This window comes from Nothobranchius furzeri, chromosome 16, assembly GCF_043380555.1.
Source record: "Nothobranchius furzeri strain GRZ-AD chromosome 16, NfurGRZ-RIMD1, whole genome shotgun sequence".
Lineage (NCBI taxonomy): Eukaryota > Metazoa > Chordata > Actinopteri > Cyprinodontiformes > Nothobranchiidae > Nothobranchius > Nothobranchius furzeri.
The window spans coordinates 45205576-45227312 of record NC_091756.1 but is presented as its reverse complement, the minus strand read 5'-3'; the positions used below and the strand labels follow the sequence as shown (position 1 = coordinate 45227312).

The 21737-nt window shown below is 40.1% G+C and overlaps 1 protein-coding gene across 3 annotated transcripts in view; it reads right to left on the bottom strand.

The window, feature by feature from the left end:
* Positions 1 to 957: 957 nt before the first annotated feature.
* rgs9b (regulator of G protein signaling 9b) overlaps positions 958 to 21737 on the bottom strand; it is a 37447-nt gene continuing 16667 nt past the window's right edge. For 2 of the 3 annotated variants that reach the window (XM_015962817.3, XM_070545715.1), the window contains 8 exons: positions 18599 to 18712; positions 18399 to 18514; positions 18213 to 18300; positions 17531 to 17669; positions 17367 to 17449; positions 14456 to 14579; positions 2692 to 3095; positions 958 to 2338 (listed from right to left, as the gene is read on the bottom strand). In XM_015962817.3, the coding sequence (XP_015818303.3) occupies positions 2176 to 2338; positions 2692 to 3095; positions 14456 to 14579; positions 17367 to 17449; positions 17531 to 17669; positions 18213 to 18300; positions 18399 to 18514; positions 18599 to 18712 (1231 nt within the window). In that variant the 3' untranslated portion in view covers positions 958 to 2175. Of the gene's footprint in view, positions 2339 to 2691; positions 3096 to 9575; positions 14580 to 17366; positions 17450 to 17530; positions 17670 to 18212; positions 18301 to 18398; positions 18515 to 18598; positions 18713 to 21737 lie in introns of those variants that run through there. The other variant, XM_054749323.2, reaches the window with a different exon arrangement.

Sequence of the window (21737 nt, the reverse complement as noted above, 5' to 3'; positions counted from 1 at the left end):
ACATAGCAAACGGGATTAGAAAATAGATTTTATAGCCACATTGACTCTCATTCATTTTTTTCTTTCTTCTGGTAACCCATGGTCCAGAAGTAGATGGGTGTGACTTAAGCCTAGTATATGCTTCTGCTTCTGCGCTGGTGCGGAGACATGCAGGACCATAATCTGTCCTTGCAAGGGCTCTCCAGCAGGCTTGCAAGGATGGACGGAGTCGAGCCCACTTTTCTAAACATCCGGGACGAAAAATGCGAGCTTGTGATTAGTCAAGACTCTGCTTTGGTCAACAGCACTGCCATTGTGCCTTCAAAAACATTAAAAGAGCTGAGCATATCTAGCGGCAGACATGGAGCAGCTTGAAGAATATCTTGCGGAAAAACTCCAAAAATATGAATGTTTTATTCACCCGTGACTGGAGGAGTATCAACATATGCAGCAAGAGTTTTTTTTTTCTTGGATGGAAATGATAGAAAACGTGGGTTTAGAGGTGGTGAGCGCATGAAGAGGTGGAGGAGTACGGGGGACAAATTTATCCCTGTTAAAAAGTCTGTCAAATACAAAATCACAATATAATTATAAACACAATAGTAAATGCACTATCTTGGACCGGATATATGACAAGATACTGAACAGCACTACACCCTCTGTTGTTCTGGCAGAGAAGTCTGAAGGTAAAGCATCTCTGTCAATACATGTGCGTCTGTTCCTTGTGGAGCTGACACAGAAGCATAAACTAGGCTTTAGGCTCTGTTTAGGACACCTACCCGCTCCACAAAAATATTAAGTGCAATATCTCCCCAGCAGAGGGCTGCAGAGAGGTGCCAAATATGGAAATGATCAAGTTTCTAACCCAACAATTACTGAGATCAATGTTAAACCTCTAGCTTAAAGTTTACAAAAATGTTTAGTGTTGCTTTAAATTTAAAGACAAACAACCCCTCCTGTTAAAATGATAAGAAACTATTAAAAACACACTAATTTATTGAGGCACTTGACACAAGCCATGGAATGTACATATCAAATACAACAAATATAAGGTATTTTTTCCACATTCAGGCATTTGTAAACATGGTAAAGATAATACACTCTGTTAGTTCATGGTCTACCATCTCTTCTTTAAAAGGAGAGACGTGAGAGACTACCAACACCTCGCTTAGGTTAGTGTACAGTACACAACAACCAAATACAAAACTGTAACCTAAAACCTAAAATATCTCCTTTTCCATGGAGAGAATACAGGTAGACAAGCTGTTGGTGTGCTTTCATTTCACCTGAAATGTATTTGATTATGTTTTTCACAAGTATGCAGAATGTTAGTTAAGTTTTAAGGGGGATTCTAAGTCTATGTTTGGAGCGTGAGAACATTTCTCTACTTCAATGAATATGATTATTTGAACAAGTGTGCAAACACATTTGAGTGTGCACTTTCATTGTTAGACCTCAACATTTACTGTTTTTTGTAATGCTCCTCCTTTGCAATCACAGAAATATTCTATTGTATTTATAGTTATTGTTACCACATCACATTGGCTTTAAACTAAAGTACTGTGTAGCATCCCTCTTTAAAGAAACAAGACCAAACTGAGGTGTTTAAGGCTGCTGTCGAGCTACAGTTTGCCCACAAAAACAGAATAAGGTTTCAGTGTGAAAGCTACAACTCAAGTTTGAACTATTTTGCACCCTGTTGTCCCCATGTGGAGCAGTTAAAACAAGACACCCAGCCTGAGATCAGCTGGTGCTCACAGAGGTCAGGGTTGGTGGCTATAAGGCGTTAGTTAAAGGAACATCCCAAAAAAAAACCCAAAAAAAAACAACACTGACATAAATCTTTTTCCATTTTTAATCTGCCTAATACTTTCCTCTGAGTCATGAGAGGCTTGTGATGACAAGTTAATGTCATTTATTCTTTTGATTCTTGCTGTGTTAGCTTCAGAAAGACTTGTAAACACTATGCAGATTTCCAAGGCAGGTAAACAACTCATCATATGTGCAACAGAAAACTGTCAAACCTACAGGCAGTTAAAAGTCAAAAGTCTAATTATAAAGTTCATAATGAATCCGCTGAAGACCGTCAGCCTCCTCTCTTTATTGTTCCAGTCTGAATGATTCAAGTGAGTCTTGTTTGGTGTTAATGTTACATATCTTGTGTCCCACTGTGTTGCACCTGTATAAATCGGCCCGTTAGCCCGTCCCGTTCTGCTGTGTGAGACTCTCCCAAGGGCAGATGATCTCCTCAGTTCCCACTACTTCCTCAGAAGCAAGCCGGTTTTCCTCCTCCTCGTCCTCAGACTCGATGGGGTAGATCCGGCATTCTGGAGGTATATCTACTTTTATCTGGAAAAAGCTGACAAATATAGCAGAGAGGATTTAGCTAAATTCATCAACCTTGAGGTCAATTTAAATAACATTAATATTAAAATTAAAACATTATTATTATTAGGAATAGAAAGAAATTGATGAGATTGAAAATATTCCACTTTAGAAAGAATATGATATACAAGTAAGGTGTCATATTTAGAAAAAACAAGCAAAACAATTATATATATATATATATATATATATATATATATATATATATATATATATATATATATATAATGCGTTTTGTACTGTGAACTTCACCCTCAGCACTCCAAAAATCAGTAGGTCGAAAGCATGGTTTTTGAGTTAAAGTTTTGGATCCAGGGAGTGACTTACTTGCCGGTTCGCCGTGGTGGTGCCTGGCTGGGTTCATCTGGAGTAATCGGCTGTATGCGGCTGCTTGTTGCTGCAGCTGTGTGACATTTGGGAGACAGGCTGGCGAACATGGCCGATGGGCTGCAGCCTCTCTTTAGCAGTCGGCGCAGAGAAAGGGCCACTCGAGACTTTGACACATTTCCTCTATCTGGGACTCGAGCCTCGGTATTCTGCTCTCCTTCACCCTCGCTAGCCTCCAGCCGCCGCTCTGATGCAGAGGTGCTGTCTAAGGCCACACTGATGGGGGACGGGCAGATTGGGGTGTGAGGGAGGAAAGGGAGGGAGGGTGAGGTGTTGGAAGAGGGTGGATCGATGATTCCAGAGTACACAGAGAAGTGAGGGACTGGAGTGGTGAATCTGCAGAGCTGTGAGGTCAAAGGTTTAAGATCAGTCAAATTGCATCCAGAGAAATTGTTTAGTCATTTTCCAAATGGAAGTATCACATAAATATAATTAATGTAAAATCAAACTTTTTTCCAATATATCAACAGTTTTCCTGAAAGTATTCACAGAAAAAAACAGGCAGCGTAATCCAGTTTTGCAAGCAGGTTTTATAAAACATTTACTTCTGTCTAAACTGATGAAAAATGACTGGTGATGCCTGATTGGTCAAGCAAATGTTGGTCTGGTCCAGAAGTTCACCAACCAGAGTAGAGTTGTTAAAAAAAATTTAAAAAAGCAGAGGAAGCCTTCCTAACTTTTGTTTTTGCAAAAGATCTGAAAATAATGTCATAAATTGTTGTTGTTGGCTTAGACGTGGAACCAGGATAACAAGTAAAATGACAGGTAAAACAGGAGGATCTGACCAAAAATGACTGGAACATGAAATTTGTAAAAAATAATAATACTACTACTAATAATAATAATAACAAGTCACACCCCCTATTAGTGTCTAACTGCACCCACATTTCTTGTTTGAATAATGCGTCAAAAATAAGTTTTTGCCTGGCAGACTGAGAGAGCGGCGCTGAGACTTGGCAGCAATCCAGTTCAGTGCATCCATGTAATACAGTACCAGTGATGTCACTGGGTACCTCTTAGCCATTAGTGATGGCTGAGTCAATGTAGAACAGAGTATTAACTTGAAGAGGACACAAAAATGATGGTTGTAGGTTCATCTATTACATTTTAGATGAGATGCACTAAAATACCTAAATAATGGCTACACATATTTATAATTTATCAGCAAAAAATTTTTTTTGGGGTGACTTACTCTAAACTGTCAGACAGATTATATTATGTTTGGATTATGCTGGTCGCTCATAAGGATGCTTTAAGTCTGTGAGTTTTCTGAAAAAGTGTGTCATAATAAAAAGGATAACAGTCCTGAAACCACAGACAGCTAATAAATCTACAGGTTACAAAATTGTGAGAATTTAGATTAGCAATTCTGTTCATCCCAACACAGAGGGGGGACGAAGAAAAGAAAGAACTCCACGCGCTTTACCTCAACAGACTTAAGAAAAAGAACATGCACAGATCTCTGAGAAAACAAAGAAAAATTAGTGCAGCCAAATATAGACCATAAGTTCTTTGGTATTAACATGAGCAGACCTGTTTATTTTCAATTCTGCTGTATTTAGGGTTAAAAAATTGTTTATTTGAAATCTGTAAAAGAAATTATTTTTGTCTAACATCCATCGTAGGGATGATTTTCTTTGCTTTTGCGCAAAGAAAATGTAAAATATTATTATTGTGTGAAGAGATTAAATGTTATGTTCGTTAAGTTGGTTAGCTGGTTATTTGCTAAAACGTACAAGAAAAATGTAAAATAAAAATAAAACTAGATAAATTGCATTTCTTGCAGAAATGCTGTTTGAATGCTGGACAGCTTAAACTGTAAGCTGAATCTGCTGAAAAGCTGAAGTGAAGCTGAAACTGAGCTAAACTGTCAAAATGAGCTGAATGTATTTAAAGATTTAGAAGCAAAAATCACCAAAAAGTGTAATAAAGCTCAAAATGTAGGTGAAGCATGGAGAGAGAAATGCTAAACAGTGGAAAACTGAAATCTTTGAACATAGTGTAATAAACTAGACAGTTGAAATGTTTAAACACCTAGCATTTTCACAATGAGCTGAACTGTGAATTTAGAAACATTTGCTGATATCTGAAACTGATAGATTAGCATATGTTCAGATTGTGTAATGGATGGATGAATGGTTGGATGGATAAAATGATGGATGGAGGGATTGTTGGATGGATGGATGTTAGATGATTTATTGAATGGATGGACAGATGGATGGATGATTCATTAGACCAAGCCGATCGATTTGATGTATCATATGTGTGGGTGTGTACTTTTATTTAGCCAGAAAATGATTGAACTCTCTCAGCCAATCAGAGAGCTGGGATGGGGTTGGGTGATTTCTTGCCTTCTGACGGTCAATAAAATGCAAGTTATGTTTCTAGTTTTATGTACAGAGAGCTCAGAAAGATCAGATACAGCAGTTTGTTATTGGTTGGATACTCAGCTTTTCTTTTTATACCCATGCCTATGAGACTTGGTTAGAGTGATCCTTAGTTCCTTCTGTTGCCATGGTAACAGATGACAGGAGTCTGCTTTAGAATACTGAGGTCCATTTTCACATGACTGTTAAAATTTGAACAATGTTTCTACATTAAAGTATGTTGATACAGTGGTGTCTTAACAGTTAAAAAAGGTGTTGCTAAGCATGTCACCATGGTAACGAAAAACACAATTAAAAGTTGATAAAAGACTCCTGAGACCAAGCCGGGCGAATTGATGTATCATATGTGTGGGTGTGTATTTCCGTTTGGCCACAAGATGATTTAAACCTCTCAGCCAATCAGAGAGCATTGATAGAAGAGGGGGGTATCCCACGTTCTGTCTGTTAAAATCTGCACAATGCTGCTAGTTTTAAGTGTATAGAGCTCAGAAAGATCAGAAAAAGCTGTATGTTATTGGCTCAGTATTAGGCATCTTAGGTGTGTTCTTGCTGTGTCTTTGTAAATCCATGCTTTCGTTCTTTTTTAAACACAGAAACAGTTTTGTTTACCTGTTTGTAGCTACGGTTTCGCCGACAGCTGCCAGCTTCTTCAGGCTGACGCTGATGGTGGCGCGTCACTTCCTTCTCCGTTTATCTGCGGGCAGCAGAGGACGTTGTCGCCCTCTACTGCCCGCTCTCCCCTCTCCGACGATGCAGTCCCATGCGTGGTTCAGCGTGTAAACTCCGTCGTCCCTGTTCATGGTCCCACATCCACGTCTCCTTATCTCTATTGCTTCCTTGATCCATCTTTTGTATTTTTGTTGTTCAGTGGTTATGATCCGTGTGCTGTCCCAGTCCATTATATGGTTTTCTCTTAAGCAATGATCTGTTACGGCTGACTTTTTTATTGTACTTTCTGCTTCTTCTTTTGCTGCTCTTGTGTGTTTACGATTTGCCTCTTTCTCGCACTCCTTTCTGTGTTCTATTGTCCGTGTATTGAGTTGGCGTCCGGTTTCTCCTATGTATGTTTTATTGCATATTTTGCATGGGATTTCGTAGATGACTCCACATTTTTGTCCAGCTGATATTTTGTCTTTTGGGTGTACTAATCTGTTTCTAACTGTTGTGTATGGCTTTGTTGGTGTGTTTATGTTGTGTTTTTTCATTGTTGCTCTTATTTTTTCCGTTATGCCTCTGATGTATGGTAGGGTTATCACTGGTTTTGGTTCTTGTCTTTCTGGGTTTCTGGTTCTTTTTTTGGGTTGTTCTTTGCTTTCTGTTTTTGTTTGTTGTTTTCCTTTGTTTATTGCCCATGTCGGGTATCTGCAGGTCTTTAAAGCGTGTTGTATGTGTTTGTCCTCTTGTTTACGGTCTCTCTCTTCTGTTATTATGTTTGCTCGGTGATATCATGTTCTGATTACTGACATTTTGTGTATGGTGGGGTGTTCTGATGTCCATAATAGATATTGGTCTGTGTGTGTTGGTTTCCTGTATGTGTTTATGTTTAGGGTCCCGTCGGTCTGCCTGGTGATTTTCATGTCCATAAATGCTATGCTGCCTTCTGTTTCTAACTCATAAGTGAATTTTATGTTGCCCGTGTCGTCAATATTGTTTAAGTGTTGTGTTAGTGTTTCTGTTTGACCTTTTGGTATGATTTCCAGTATGTCGTCTACGTAGCGTTTCCATAGTTTTATTTTGCAGTTTGGGGGGGCAGTGGCTATGGCTTTTTGTTCCAGGTCTTCCATGAAAAACTCGCACAGGGTGGCTGATAACGGGTTACCCATGGCGAAGCCTTCCAGTTGTTTGTATATTGTGTTGTCGTATGTGAAGTAAGTGGAGTTAGCTACCAGTCCTATCAGTTGTGCTATGTCATCTGCTGTGAGGTTTGTCCTTTTATGTAAAGTTTTGTCTTGTCTGATTCTGTTAACTACTATGTCTATGGTTTTTTGGGTTGGTGTTTTTGTGAACAGAGATGTGACGTCATGTGAGATGAGTATGTCGTTGTCTTCTATTGTAATTTCCTTCAGTTCTTTTGCCAATTCTATGCTATTTTTGCAGTGTTGGTCTGTATTTCCTAATAACGGGCTGATGATTCTGCTGATATCTTTTGCCATGTTGTATGTTGGTGTACCTATGCTGTCAACTATTGGTCTAAGTGGGGTGTTTTGTTTATGTATTTTTGGTGTTCCATATATTCTTGGTGTTATGTTTGCTGTGGGAATCCAGTGTTTGTACATTTTTTCTGTTATTTTGCCTTTTTCGTGCAGTGGCTTCAGTAATTTTTTCATGTTTTTCTTAATGTTTTCTGTTGGATCTTTTTTAAGTATTTCATATGTATTTTTGTCTTCTAGCATCTGTTTCATCTGTTGTTTATATTTTTCTCTGTCCATAACTACTGTGGTTCTTCCTTTATCTGCCGGTAGAATAATTATCTGTTCATTTTTGGATAAAGCTGTCATGGCTGATTGTTCTTCTTTTGTAATATTGCTGTGTTGAATTTGGCTGTTTTTTAATATCCCAACTACGTTATTTCTGAGTTCTGCTTTCTTTCCCTCATCTGTGATCTGTTGACATGCTAGTTCTGTTGCTACAATAAATTCATCATATGGTATTTCTTTTGGTGTGACTGCAAAGTTTAAACCTTTCTTTAATATGCTCTCTTCTGCTTCTGTTAGTTTGTATTGTGAAATGTTACATACCCATGAGTTTGGTGTGGAGTTGCCTTGTATTTCTCCCCTCTTTTTCTTGTTTATGAGTCTGTTTAACTTCTTTATGTGTCTTTCTTTCACTTTTATGAACTCTTGTTCCTGTTTTTCCATCATGTGTCCTTTAATTAGTTCCTCCATTTGTTTATCAAGTTTGTAATTCCTTTTCAAGTCCAGGTGTCCTCTTTCCAGTTCGTCCACCACACGCCTCTGTTTGGTTATGACGTTCCTTATCCTCTCCTTGAGCAGTGCTCTCTGTGCTCTTTCTATTATATTTTGTGCTATCTGGGTCCGGATCGATGTTTTCAGCTGTAGGCTTGTGGGTGTGATGTTTTCGTCCCGGCATCTTAAACAGAAGCGAAGGTGGTTTCTTAGACGTGCGCGTTTCTGGTGTAATCGTTCCAAACGGCGGAAGTCCTTCGTTCCTTGTTGTCCGTATTTCTCTTTGAACATCTTAGGTGTGTTCTTGCTGTGTCTTTGTAAATCCATGCTTTCGTTCTTTTTTAAACACAGAAACAGTTTTGTTTACCTGTTTGTAGCTACGGTTTCGCCGACAGCTGCCGGCTTCTTCAGGCTGACGCTGATGGTGGCGCGTCACTTCCTTCTCCGTTTATCTGCGGGCAGCAGAGGACGTTGTCGCCCTCTACTGTCCGCCAACTCAATACACGGACAATAGAACACAGAAAGGAGTGCGAGAAAGAGGCAAATTGTAAACACACAAGAGCAGCAAAAGAAGAAGCAGAAAGTACAATAAAAAAGTCAGCCGTAACAGATCATCGCTTAAGAGAAAACCATATAATGGACTGGGACAGCACACGGATCATAACCACCGAACAACAAAAATACAAAAGATGGATCAAGGAAGCAATCGAGATAAGGAGACGTGGATGTGGGACCATGAACAGGGACGACGGAGTTTACACGCTGGACCACGCATGGGACTGCATCGTCGGAGAGGGGAGAGCGGGCAGTAGAGGGCGACAACGTCCTCTGCTGCCCGCAGATAAACGGAGAAGGAAGTGACGCGCCACCATCAGCGTCAGCCTGAAGAAGCCGGCAGCTGTCGGCGAAACCGTAGCTACAAACAGGTAAACAAAACTGTTTCTGTGTTTAAAAAAGAACGAAAGCATGGATCAGTATTAGGCGTTTTACATTCATTTCAATGAGAATTGTTTGGGGTAATCCTTATGCACCTGTGTTGCCATGGTAACAGATGACAGGAATCTGCCTCAATATGATGACGTCCAATGTCCCATGACCTTTTTAAATTTCAAATAATGTTTGTATGTATGTGTGTGAATGCTTTACAGCATTCAAACAATAAGACATCAACAAAGCTTCAGATTGATTTAACCCTCTGGAGGCATGCATTGCAGATTTGCAACGTTAAAACCTACCTACCTGGTAACTCCACAACCGTATTTCATGAGCATTGTTTAACTCAGAAGTATCCCTGAAGGAATTAGTTGTTCGTCCTTTTATCAATACTTATTTTGAGCCTGAGAGGGTTAAAAATCAATCCAGGTGACACAACAAAAATAAAAAATGCATAACTCGTGTCCATAAGCACAGCTACAAAGATTTAAAAAAAATCTGATTATTAAAGTTTAAAGTCTATGTATTATTTAAAACTGCATAAGGAAGGACAAGTTTAGGCTTTCCAAAAAATACAAAAAGAACACAAACAAATAAATATGAGGTGGTTTGTGGATGTTTTATTAACTTATGATTGGGGACAACAATGAAAGAAAGCAGCTCAACAGCACAAACATTGACAAAAGATGAACACAACTTATTAAAAACAAAAAGGACAGTTGGTGAAACCAACATTTCACCAACAGAAATGAAACAGATGGAAACAGACTGAAGGTGTTTGTAGAAATGTTTGTCCTCTGCTTGCTGTCCTTCATCATTCAATAGCAAGAATATATATTATACAAAAGTAACACTTGACAATGATGGTCCTTTTATTAATGTTACTTAGTGTATTATTATTAGTGATGGGGCTTGTGGCTCTTTGAAGGGAACCGTTCATTAGTTGAATGTTTACCTCAAAGAGCTGTTAAAAAGAGTCAGTTTATTGAAGTAAGCAGAATAGTGAGAGCAGTGGGAGGGAGGGGGGTGGGGGGGTGGGGTAAATAGCCTGTATTTGTATAGAACCGGGTTCTACAACCCCCCAAGGCGCTTCACAACACAATCAGTCATCCACCCATTCACATACACATTCATACACTGGTGGCCACATGTAGCCACAGCTGCCCTGGGACACACTGACAGTGGTGAGGCCTGTGAAAACTGGCGCTACCGGTCCCTCCAACCACCACCAGCAAGGAAGGTGGGTTAAGCGTCTTGCCCAAGGACACAACAGCAGCATTCTCTAGCAGGATTGAACCTGCAACCTTCCGAACACTGGACAACAAGCTCTACTTCCTGAGCTACTGCTGCCAGGCTGTAACAAGTCCCTCCGATGTTCGTGACAGCAAATGGGTCCCTTTATTAACGTTCACAATATTGTCAACTATTAAGTGTCCTTAAGGTTAGGACAAAGGGTCGGGAGGATGTCTGCTTAGTAATACATTACATAATAGTAACACTAATATTAAGCAGTTATTACTTTACTTCCGCTTCCGGTCGGTAACAAGATGGCACCTGTGCTTGGATTAGCTGCAGTCACCGGCCACTTTTTCAAACTTTTCTCCACTAACCTCCTCTTTTCCACCTTGCTCCTGTCTGCAATCCTCATTAGTAGTGTCCCTGCTACCATCTCCTATGATCGCCAGCTCTTTTGTCCTTCCGTTCGTTCGCGATCGCCCAAGATGCACCGAGGACGTACCTCCCTGTTAGTTTATCTGAGTGGCGCACTGGCCCGGAGCCAAATGACGATCCCAACCAGCGTGCCTCCAGCAACGTTTATCCGGTCCCGGAAAACATTGGGGGAAAAGAGTTAAACGAGCAGGAATCCAGTAGAGAATAAGATTTCTCTTAAAGTGTGGTTTATCTAGTAAACATCGCCGTGATCTTCAAGCTTCATGTGCTCTGTTTGGCGACTTGAGTGCCACTTCTGCATTCCTGCCAGGCTGCGTTGCAGCGCGGTTTCCCCGTCCAAGTTTTTTAAGGTCGGTTTATCCTCATTCCTTAATGGTTTCTTCTCCTGTTCCCTCCATAAGTGGTTTTTATAAACACCGTGGATCTAACCCTGCTAATTTACTTCCACTAACTCTAGCTGTTTACTCTATGAAGACCTCTGCATCCCCCCTCAACATCTTACCCTCATCTTTGTTTAAAAGTGCTTTCCAGTCCGTCGGTCCCAGCGTGCTCTCTATAATTAATGCTTCTCTGGTTTCTGGTCAGGTCTAGGGGTTGCATGACTTAATTTTTTTTAAAGTCGACCGTCAAGTAATGAAAATCGAGTCGACTTCGACTAGTCGTTGAAGACGTCATACACCTGAAGCGGCACGGGGGGTGGGGGGTGGGGGGGGTCGGTAGGTTCGCTGGAGTTTTTGACAAGTAAAATTGCATCCACATTTTCTAAGTTAACACATCTCTTTTAACAACGGTAGTTTCTACATCCTACTTCAGCCCTCTCCCACCTCCCCCTGCGCAGCAGCCGCAAACTCACTGATGCGCCTGCAGCCTTTCCTGCTGCTCTAAACATTAAAATAATTATTTCATTTTCTGTTCCTCACTTCTGATTACCTTCAATGGTGTTTGTTTGTTGCAACCAATCGGTACAAAAACAAACTTGTTTTTATTTGACTATTTTTCTGTCCTTTCTGTTTATTATCTTCCTGCATCTCCTCTCAATCCTAAAGAAAAACTGCTATCTGGGTTAATTTATATTCACCTTATGAGTTACCTTTGAACTGCAGTTCTAAAAGATCTACCGACCGCAAAAACAGCGGAGTACCGCTGCTCGCCGGCCGACTACAACGGGACAATTTTTGCTGCGGAGTTCGTGCCGGAGCGGAGCGGAGATAGTGGAATTTTGGGGGTGCGTCACCGGAGAACAAAACAGGTGATGCGCCTCGCTCCGCAGCAGCGAAACGCATCAGGCACAAATAACAGACAGAAAACAGTAAAGGAAATGAGCCGACATGAACGATTACGTGTTTAATTTGTTTTTGAGGTGGTGACACCTGATTTGGCGGTGCTCAGGACGCAGATGTCTGGAACGCGTCAACGATCAGAGCTTTGCATGCACAAACTGGTTAAGATTAGGATGGGGGTGAGGTGAAGGTAAAATTGCAAGAGGGAAAAGGTCACAGTTTGGTTAAATGTCCGTTTTACCGCCGGTGTCAGTACCGACGCTCTGGCACAGTGCGTCGCCTCCGCCTCCCGACGCAGGTGCTCATCACCTGCTGTCTTTTCCGAGGGCTGCATCTTGCCACTCATTATCACGTGACAGCGACTAGTCTATGACAGGCATAAAAAGTCACTACAGAGCCGTGAAGTCGACTAGTCGACTAGTTCATACAACCCCTAGTCAGGTCCCTGCTTACATTAAGAATGCTGTAATCCACCCGCTTCTTAAAAAACCGAGTCTCGACCCCTCTCTCCATAGCAGCTTCAGACCCATCTCTAAACTTCCATTCATCTCCAAGATCTTGGAAAAGGTTGTGGCTAAACAACTCACAACTGCTCTTGATGAACATAACATCTATGATAGCTTCCAGTCAAGTTTTCGTAGAGCTCATTCCACTGAAACAGCTCTTCTTAGGGTCTCTAATGACCTTCTGACTCACAGTGATGCAGGGGACTGTTCTGTTCTGGTCCTGCTGGACCTGACTGCAGCCTTTGACACTGTTGACCATCACCTGCTACTGGAGAGGCTGAGAGACTGGGTAGGGCTATCAGGATCTGCTCTTGAGTGGTTCTCCTCTTATCTCTCTGAGCGCTCCTTTTCTGTGGCCGTCTCCAAGTTTAGGTCCTCCGCCACCTCTCTTACCCATGGTGTCCCACAAGGTTCTGTGCTGGGGCCTCTGCTCTTCCTCCTCTATCTGCTTCCTCTTCAGCACATCCTGAGCTCCTTCAAAGGAATCTCCTACCATCTTTATGCAGATGACATCCAACTGTACATCTCCTTTAAGCCCCATGAGATGTCTAAGCTGCAGCTGTTACACACCTGCTAAGACTCTATTAAAACCTGGATGGCTGGGAGCTTTCTACAGCTGAATGAAGATAAGACTGAGATCCTCATCTGTGCCCCAGACAAGCTGGTTCCCAAAGTCAGAGACTCTCTTGGTCAGCTTGCTTCTCACACCAAACCTTCTGTCAGGAATCTTGGTGTGACCTTTGACCCAGCTCTCACCCTGGATTCTCATGTCAGTTCTCTTGTTCGCTCATCCTTCTTCCATCTCAGGAACATTGCAAAGCTGTAACTGTCTTTTCAAGTGTCTGAGCAAAACCTCCCTAAAACGTCTACAGGTGGTTCAGAATGCCTGTGCTCGGCTTCTGACCAAGTCCTCCAAACACACCCACATCAACCGGCTTCTCCTCCAGCTTCATTGGCTTCCAGTCAATGTCAGGGTTCATTTCAAGATCCTGGTTCTGGTCTATAGGGCCTTACATGGACAAGCACCATCTTACATTGGTGATCTTCTTAGTCCCTACACCACCAGCAGGTCCCTGAGGTCCAGTGATCAAAGCCTACTAGTTGTGCAATGCACCAGGCTAAAGACCAAAGGTGACAGATCATTTGCTGCTGTGGTCCCCAGACTCTGGAACTCTCTCCCCCGAGCCTGAGATCAGTGGACTTAGTGGACTCCTTTAAAAAACAGCTGAAGACTCACTTGTTCAGGCTGGCTTTTGTATGATCTTCTTCACCACTCTCTCTTTATTCTGCTCTCCCCACCTATTCAACCTTCCTCAGGATCCACTGATTTGCCTCTTTCCTAGTCACTCTCTCTCTTTCTTTACATTTTTTTCCACAATTGTCTATTTTTTGCTCATTTTAAATATATTTTAACCATTTTCTTAATTCTTTTTTATATTTTTACATTTTTTGTTTTTGTGAAGCACCTCATGATTTTTATCTTGAGAGATGCTATAGAAATTATATTTTCTTCTTCTTTAATAGTTTACTGATGCTTAATAATGGCCTAAGTAACATTTTATAGAGGGACCCTTACTGTAAAGTGTTACCAACACGATTTAACTCTAATCACTAATTCAATTAAAAAAAACACCAACAAAAAAACCTGTCAAAGCTCTCACAGCGGACCAAAATGGTAAATTGCATTATTAATCTTTTCATCTAATAGCAGAAATAAAGTCTAAGCTCATTATTTTTTCTTCATTTAATGCCTATCTTTAACTCCAAGTCCCCTGTCCTCAAGTTACAGCTCAATATTTTACAGACTTAATAACTTCTATTTTTTAACATTTTGAGGATGAAACGAATACAGAAGAACTGTTGGGATAAAATGATTAATATATTTCATTTCAAACTAAAATATTAATACCCTGTTATTACTAAACATTAAAGGCTAATCCTGATCCTAGTTGACTTTGTGTTCATTTATTAACAGGACGAGGGGGGACGTCCTTCCCCTGCTTGCTGAGTTTGCTCATGACCTGTGTGATGTCAACGGGAGCGTTGGCGGCCATCTTGGCCCTTAGTTCCTGCTCCTGCTGCCGGAGGATGATGGGGCTGAGACTAGGACGTCTGTTCCTGGCGTTCTGCTCCAACTGGGCATCACTGAGGAAATGTTTTTTTAAAAAAGGAAACAAAGGACAGAGAAACACTGAGTGAAATGAAGCATAATGTAACTGAATGTGTTTAACAGAGAACTTTAGCTTTTTAGGAATAACATTTCACCATGACTATGGATGTCTGATATCTGGTCTTTTACTGATTTCTATTAAACTGATATTGCGTAACTTTTAATTTTTTTAATTATATATCCCTCTCCCCCATTTTGTAATTAGCCCAGTCATTCTCTTAATCTGACAGTATTTTGTTAGCTTCATCTTAGCATAAACAATGTAAGTGAATGGTAACACCTAGCATTTCATGTGAAAAAGTCATTAAGATTACTCAGTAATGACATTGACTGCTAACGTGTTTTGTTGGAGGAATCCCCAAGCCTTTGACTCGTTTGACGCATTTGAGTTTGCAGAAGTAGGTGTCTTTTGGGGTCGGCGCGTCATGTCCTTTCACCTTGCAGCAGTGGCTTTGCGATAATGTAGTCCCAAGTCTAAATCGGCTCCTGTAATTCCTTTATGTCACCTATTTTTTTCTTTGCAGTGGATATGATTATTGACGTCACTAAGAAAATTTAGGATCAGTATTGAGTACAGTTTGTGAAGTTTGGAGAATGTTCATCTTCATGGTTGGACATTGTTTGTGGAGTACCACAGGGGTCTGTGTTGGGTCCAAAGTTATTTTTATTATATGTTAATGATTTGAGTAATGTAACAAATACACTGACATTTGTTTTGTTTGCCGATGATACCACTATTTTCTGTGCAGGAGATAATATTAGCGACTTAGAAAGGATGGTCCAAATTGAAATGTGCGGCATTTAAGAGTGGTTTATTGAAAATAAGCTTACATTAAATATAGCAAAAACAAAATGTATGCTGTTTGGTATGGCTAATAAAACTGAGGTTAGGCTGCAAATAGATGGATGTGAAATTAAGCAAGTAAAAAAACATAAGTTTCTTGGTATAATAATTGATAATAAATGAAGTTGGAAACCACAAATTAAACATGTATATAATAAGGTTGCAAGAACCATCTTCATTATGAATAAAGCTCGACAGTACTTGGATTATAAATCGCTCCATGTCATTTATTATTCATTGATTTATCCCTATCTTATTTACTGTGTAGAGGTATGGGGTAACACATAAAACATCTATTGTACCCTTGTCTATCATACAGAAAAGACTCCTGAGAGTCTTTCACAATGTTAGATTTAGAGAACACACTAATCCGTTACTTATATATTCAAAAATACTAAAATTTAAAGATTTACTTCAACTATATACAGCGATGTTCATGCATAAAGTGCATGGGAAATTATTACCAAAAAAATTATTAATGCTATTTATAAAATGAGATAACATATATAATTTCAGATACAAACATAACTTTAGGCATACATATTTTAGAACAACATTAAAGTCATTTTGTATTTCTGTTACGGGTGTAAAAGTTTGGAATAAGCCAAGTGGGGATGTAAAGCAAAGTCCCTCATTGCATAAGTTTAAAGATAAGTATAAAAAATTATACTAATTAATTACATGGAGGAGAAGGAAAAGTTGTAAGGGTGTTGCATTTGACTGTAATTGTCTATTGTTGGTGAACTGGGAGCTGTGAATATTGGAGGGGGGGGGGGGGGGGGACATAAACAAATGTAAATTTTGTTTGTTTGATTAAGGATAAAACATGTTAAAAGAAAATGGCTAGACACTCAGTGTAGAGAAAAGAATGTTTTTGTTTTTATCTTCCTTGAAATTTGATTTGGGGGGGACTATATAAGCTACCAGAGCTTCTTTCCCTTCCTATTGAACATGTTCTGCATACATATATGCATATACATATGTATGGGTTTCTTTTTGAATACTTTTTGAATATTTTAATTTGTCTATTGATTTACAAGTTCAATAAAGAAATAAATGAACCTTATTAAAAAAGCTGGTTGTACCATTCACTTACATTGTTTATGCTAAGCTAAAGCTAACAAAGCACTTAGATTTGCAGAATGACTGGGCTGGTTGCAAAATGCTTTTATCCACTTATCTAATTCTTAGGAATATGGCAACAAACTAAATTTTACTAAGAATGGAATATTCCTTCAAACAGTATCCGTGCAAAATATGACAATGACACAACTATATAACTACAGCTACATTTTAAGTTAGGCCCGTTGCAACACACAAACTAAAATATCTCAAACACTTTTCTCAGATCTATCATATTTTGATCATCTGAGAGAGATGTAGCTGAAGAGTTTGATGTATAACATGTGCATGGTGTGTAAAAGTTGCGTCATTAAAAGGGTAAAAACCGATACCGATCATTTCTAATTTTCCAATGTAAAGGTATAGCAATAGATGTTTTTCTTCCGGGTGGATAACGTCAAACATTGGTCCGCAAAAATGTCAATTTCTGGTGAAGCCAATCCTGGGTTAGTTTTCACTTCCTGCGCATGCGTACTCTGTGCACCCCCGCACTCTCATGGAAATCAGGAAGAGGCTAACGCGGTCCAGTCCGCTCCCCACAGACGCCGCTGTTGCCGGTTTTCTGCTCGAGAGTTAAGCTAACGTTCTGCATGCTATTTTTAGAGCCTCTTATTACACATCACGGCCGGCAGCTACTTGTAAACAGGCGCTGGGAGAGTGTTGCCCAACATGGAGAGGGAGGTTGTTTCCTGAAATTCAGAAACATCTATTGCTATACCTTTAATGCCAGTATTGGCTGATAACAATGGTAGGTCGACACCCCTAAGCATGACCTATTTAAGTGTTATTAGTTTACTTGAATTTGTGCTCTTCAGGTCTGATGGCCTTCTTCACGGTGTCCTTAAAGACTGGAGACTTCAGGTACCGACCATATGAGTCCTGCAAAATAAACACAACCACATTATGAAATAAACATATTTTTAATGAGTTTCTGGGAAAACTACTGATGTGTTTACTAACCTTCTTCATTAGCATGTAGATGTGAGTTTGTGCCGCATCCAGAACATATCTATGTGGGTGTTTTAGGCCCTTCATGGTGACTTCCATCGTTTTCCCATCTATGTTGATCCATCGTGGAGCACCACGGGCCAGAAAAGTCCTGGAAACGGTGAAAGAAATGAAGAAGGGCCTTTAAAATGTGCACACCGTGTTTCCATATGTTTAGTATTCCATTCATTTACATATTTTCTGTGATTTTTTTTAGGATTTCTGTGCTTTTTTTAGATTTAAATGTTTTGCTAGATACTGAATTTAAGTTTAATAAATACGACATGAAAGGAATCCCGTGTTATTTTATGCTTAAAAACTGAGCATTAAATCTTCATCACAGAAATTCCAAATGACAAATCTGATCGACTTTCTTCATTTGATCAAAAATAATTCCCAATAGACAAAAACACAGTTGTTTTTTGCTTTCCTCTTTCCTATAGTTTACCTAAAAGCCAAATATGAATTAAAACTATTTGCTAATCCCCAAATAACTTATTTTTAAAATCACAGTTAAGACTGATAAAGAGTTGGAAAAATGTTAAGAAGAGAAATAAATTTACTTAAGCTGATTAACATTGATACTTTCTACCACAAACTATATTCATGATGAAAGACAACTACATTCTTTAAAAATAAGCTATAAAAGCACTACTTGTAGATCTGCTCTGCTTTCTCCTTCATTGTAGCAGCGGTTCCCCACTTCAAATCCTCACAACCTTCCCAGAAAGCCAAGTTCTCGCCTAGAAAAATCAGAACAGACAAACTGAACATTTAATCAAAGGTTTACAAAATGTCAATCCCAAATGAATAGATTTCATTCAAATGTGTGCCGCTATACCGCTGAACTCTTTCTTCAGGAAGAGTCTGAAGTCATCTCGTCCTCGAGGGTCTGAGAGCAGCTCTTTAAAGCTGAACGTCCACCTCTCCACCCGCATCTTAGTAGGTGTTTCCACACTGAGACAGAAACAAAGGAAGAAAGTCAGCCAAATAATTGATAACGCTTAATATTTGTCACTCTTCAGTTAGTAAAAGCCTCACTTGGACATGTTCAGATTCCAGTACGTGGTATCATCCGTTAGCCAGGGGTTGCTGGGAAGACACGCTGAGAGGAAAGGGTCATGACCAATATACGTGGCACAGTGTTTCACCAGTCTGCGAGACAGAAACATATTATTTATTGTTAACATATGTATGCTTTCATCACAAGCCAAATAAAATACATAGAACTCATTGCAACTGAAGCAACATGATCAACAATTACAGTTGCAGAAAATGGAAAAACCTAAAGGATCTTCCACTTCCTTTTTGAGTAACTGCAAGAACACAGTCGCAAATTACCCAAAGACAAGCTGGTTCCCAAAGTCAGAGACTCTCGTGGTCAGCTTGCTTCTCACACCAAACCTTCTGTCAGGAATCTTGGCGTGACCTTTGACCCAGCTCTCACCCTGAATTCTCATGTCAGTTCTCTTGTTCGCTCTTCCTTCTTCCATCTCAGGAACATTGCTAAGCTGAGTCCCATTCTGTCCCGCTCTTAACTTGAGACAGTTATCCACACCTTCATCTCCTCATGCTTAGACTACTGTAACTCTCTTTTCACGTGTCTGAGCAGAACCTCTCTGAACCGTCTACAGGTGGTCCAGAATGCCTGTACTCGGCTTCTGACCAAGTCCTCCAAACACACCCACATCACCCCGCTTCTCCTCCAGCTTCACTGGCTGCCAGTCAACTTCAGGGTTCATTTCAAGATCCTGGTTCTGGTCTATAGGGCCTTACATGGACAAGCACCATCTTACATTGGTGATCTTCTTAGTCCCTACACCCCCAGCAGGTCCCTGAGGTCCAGTGATCAAAGCCTACTGGTTGTGCAGCACCAGGCTAAAGACCAAAGGTGACAGATCATTTGCTGCTGTGGCCCCCAGACTCTGGAACTCTCTCCCCCTGAGCCTGAGATCAGTGGACTCAGTGAACTCCTTTAAAAAGCAGCTGAAGACTCACTTGTTCAAGCTGGCTTTTGTATGACCTTCTTCACCACTCTCTCTTTATTCTGCTCTCCCCACCCATTCCAACTTCCTCAGGATCCACTGATTTCCCTCTTTCCTATTCACTCTCTCTCTTTCTTAACATCTTTTAATCACAATTGTCTATTTTTGCTCATTTTAAATATATTTTTAAACATTTTCTAAATGTTTTTTTTTTATATTTTTACATTTTTTGTTTTTGTGAAGCGCCTCGTGATTTTTATCTTGAGAGGCGCTATAGAAATGATATTTTCTTCTTCTTCTTCTATGCTCCACTACCCACCTTATCGCCCAAAAAATAGCCAAATGCTCAACAGAATAAACAGACAAATTATCTGTCACATGAACACATTATCTAGCATGCGGCTCGACAATATAAACCCCAAAACCAGCTCTATGAAATGTAATTTCTTTATATCCATCAGTATAAATCTGGACAGCATCCTTTTGCTCACTTAAATACATTTCTAACAGTCTAATGGCAACTGCTTTTTCCAATCCTAGTAAGTCCAAAACAACGTCCGGCTCAGGTATTGCCAAAACGGTATTGGAAACCACACTAACCCCACCACCATATCCTTTTGTAGACATAGGAGATGTACTAGTTTTACAACATGATTTAGGAAAGTATCCTCATCCTGAACCCCACTGGATCCCCAACAATCATCTCTGAGACAATTAGACGCCAAGCTGCCACCAAGCCCGGCCAGTCTAGTCCAATGATGAACCCCTAGTTTTTCCCTCCTCATTTTCAAAGGGTACTCCCCCATTTCATCCAGCAATGCTGGAATTGATGTAGATCTAAATGCTCCGCTACAGATTCTAAGGGCCTTAAGACTGCACATAATCCAATTTACACTACACAGATTTAGAAGCTTTCCCAAAAACCACACATCCATAATCCAAAACAGGCCTAATCATAGCCTTATAGATCAACTGTAAAGTACTCCTCTCCGCTCCCCAGCTACCACCCGACAAACTCCTCATGACATTACCTTTTCACATTTGCTAACTAACCATTCTACATGTGTTTTCCAGAGCAATTTCTCGTCAAACCACAAACCCAAAAATTTTAAAACTTTAACCTTTTCAATCACAGAGCCATATATAGGAATATTTATAGACGGGATTTTCCTTTTAAAGCCAAAGATCATAAATTTACTCTTTACTATAGATAACTTGAATCCCCAGTTATTTGCCCACTGCACAATTTGATCTAAAGCCTTCTGAGGCTGAGAAAACAAATGCTCAAAATTCCTCCCACATCTCCAGATGGCACCATCATCAGCAAATAGAGATTTACCAAACCTATCATCAGCTTTTTCAAAAATGTTATTAATCATTACATTGAACACAACTGGACTTAAAACTGCCCCTTGCGGAGTACCGTTTTCCACCACTGCAGATTCTGACAAAACATTTCCTACACTCACCTGAATTGATCTATCATTAAGAAAACTTTTAATCCAATGAAACATCCTACCATGAAATCCAGCATCATACAACTTAAGAAGTAAACCTTCTTTCCACAAACTATCATAAGCCTTTTCAATATCTAAAAACACAGCAATAACAACATTTCACATATCGTTTCATCATCAAGATGTTGAAGCAACTTGTAACAAATCCCATCCTGCCCTGGCGTAGTATTAGCACCTGCCTTAATAGCATCCTTCCTTAAGGTAGCGCGACTCATGTTGCGAATGACCGCAGTCACCAATTCTTGTCATGTGTCTTGCCCATGTATGTCTGATCTCTGAATCGTGTGCACTGAAACTCAATTTCGTTTCTCTGTATGTCCTGCACATGTGGTAGAAATGACAATAAAAACAACTTTGACTTTGAACTCCTTGCAGGAAAAAAACAAGTTATACTCATTTTCCGTTCCTGCTGCTCCTGCCAATTTAGACATTTTCTGACAACGTAACCTCTCGTAACTTTAGCACTTCTTCACCCAAGAACTCTGAGATATGAACATCCTGAAAAACCTCAACACACATGTCTGCTTTCTCTTTGCTATTAACAGCTATCCGCTGCCCATCACCAAGAACTGGCATTGCTGAACTCACAGATTTACCAGACATACAATGCTCCTCCACAACTGTTGAACAGGAGTCTCTGGATCCAGAGTACTACAAAACTTTCTCCAGCACTTTTTC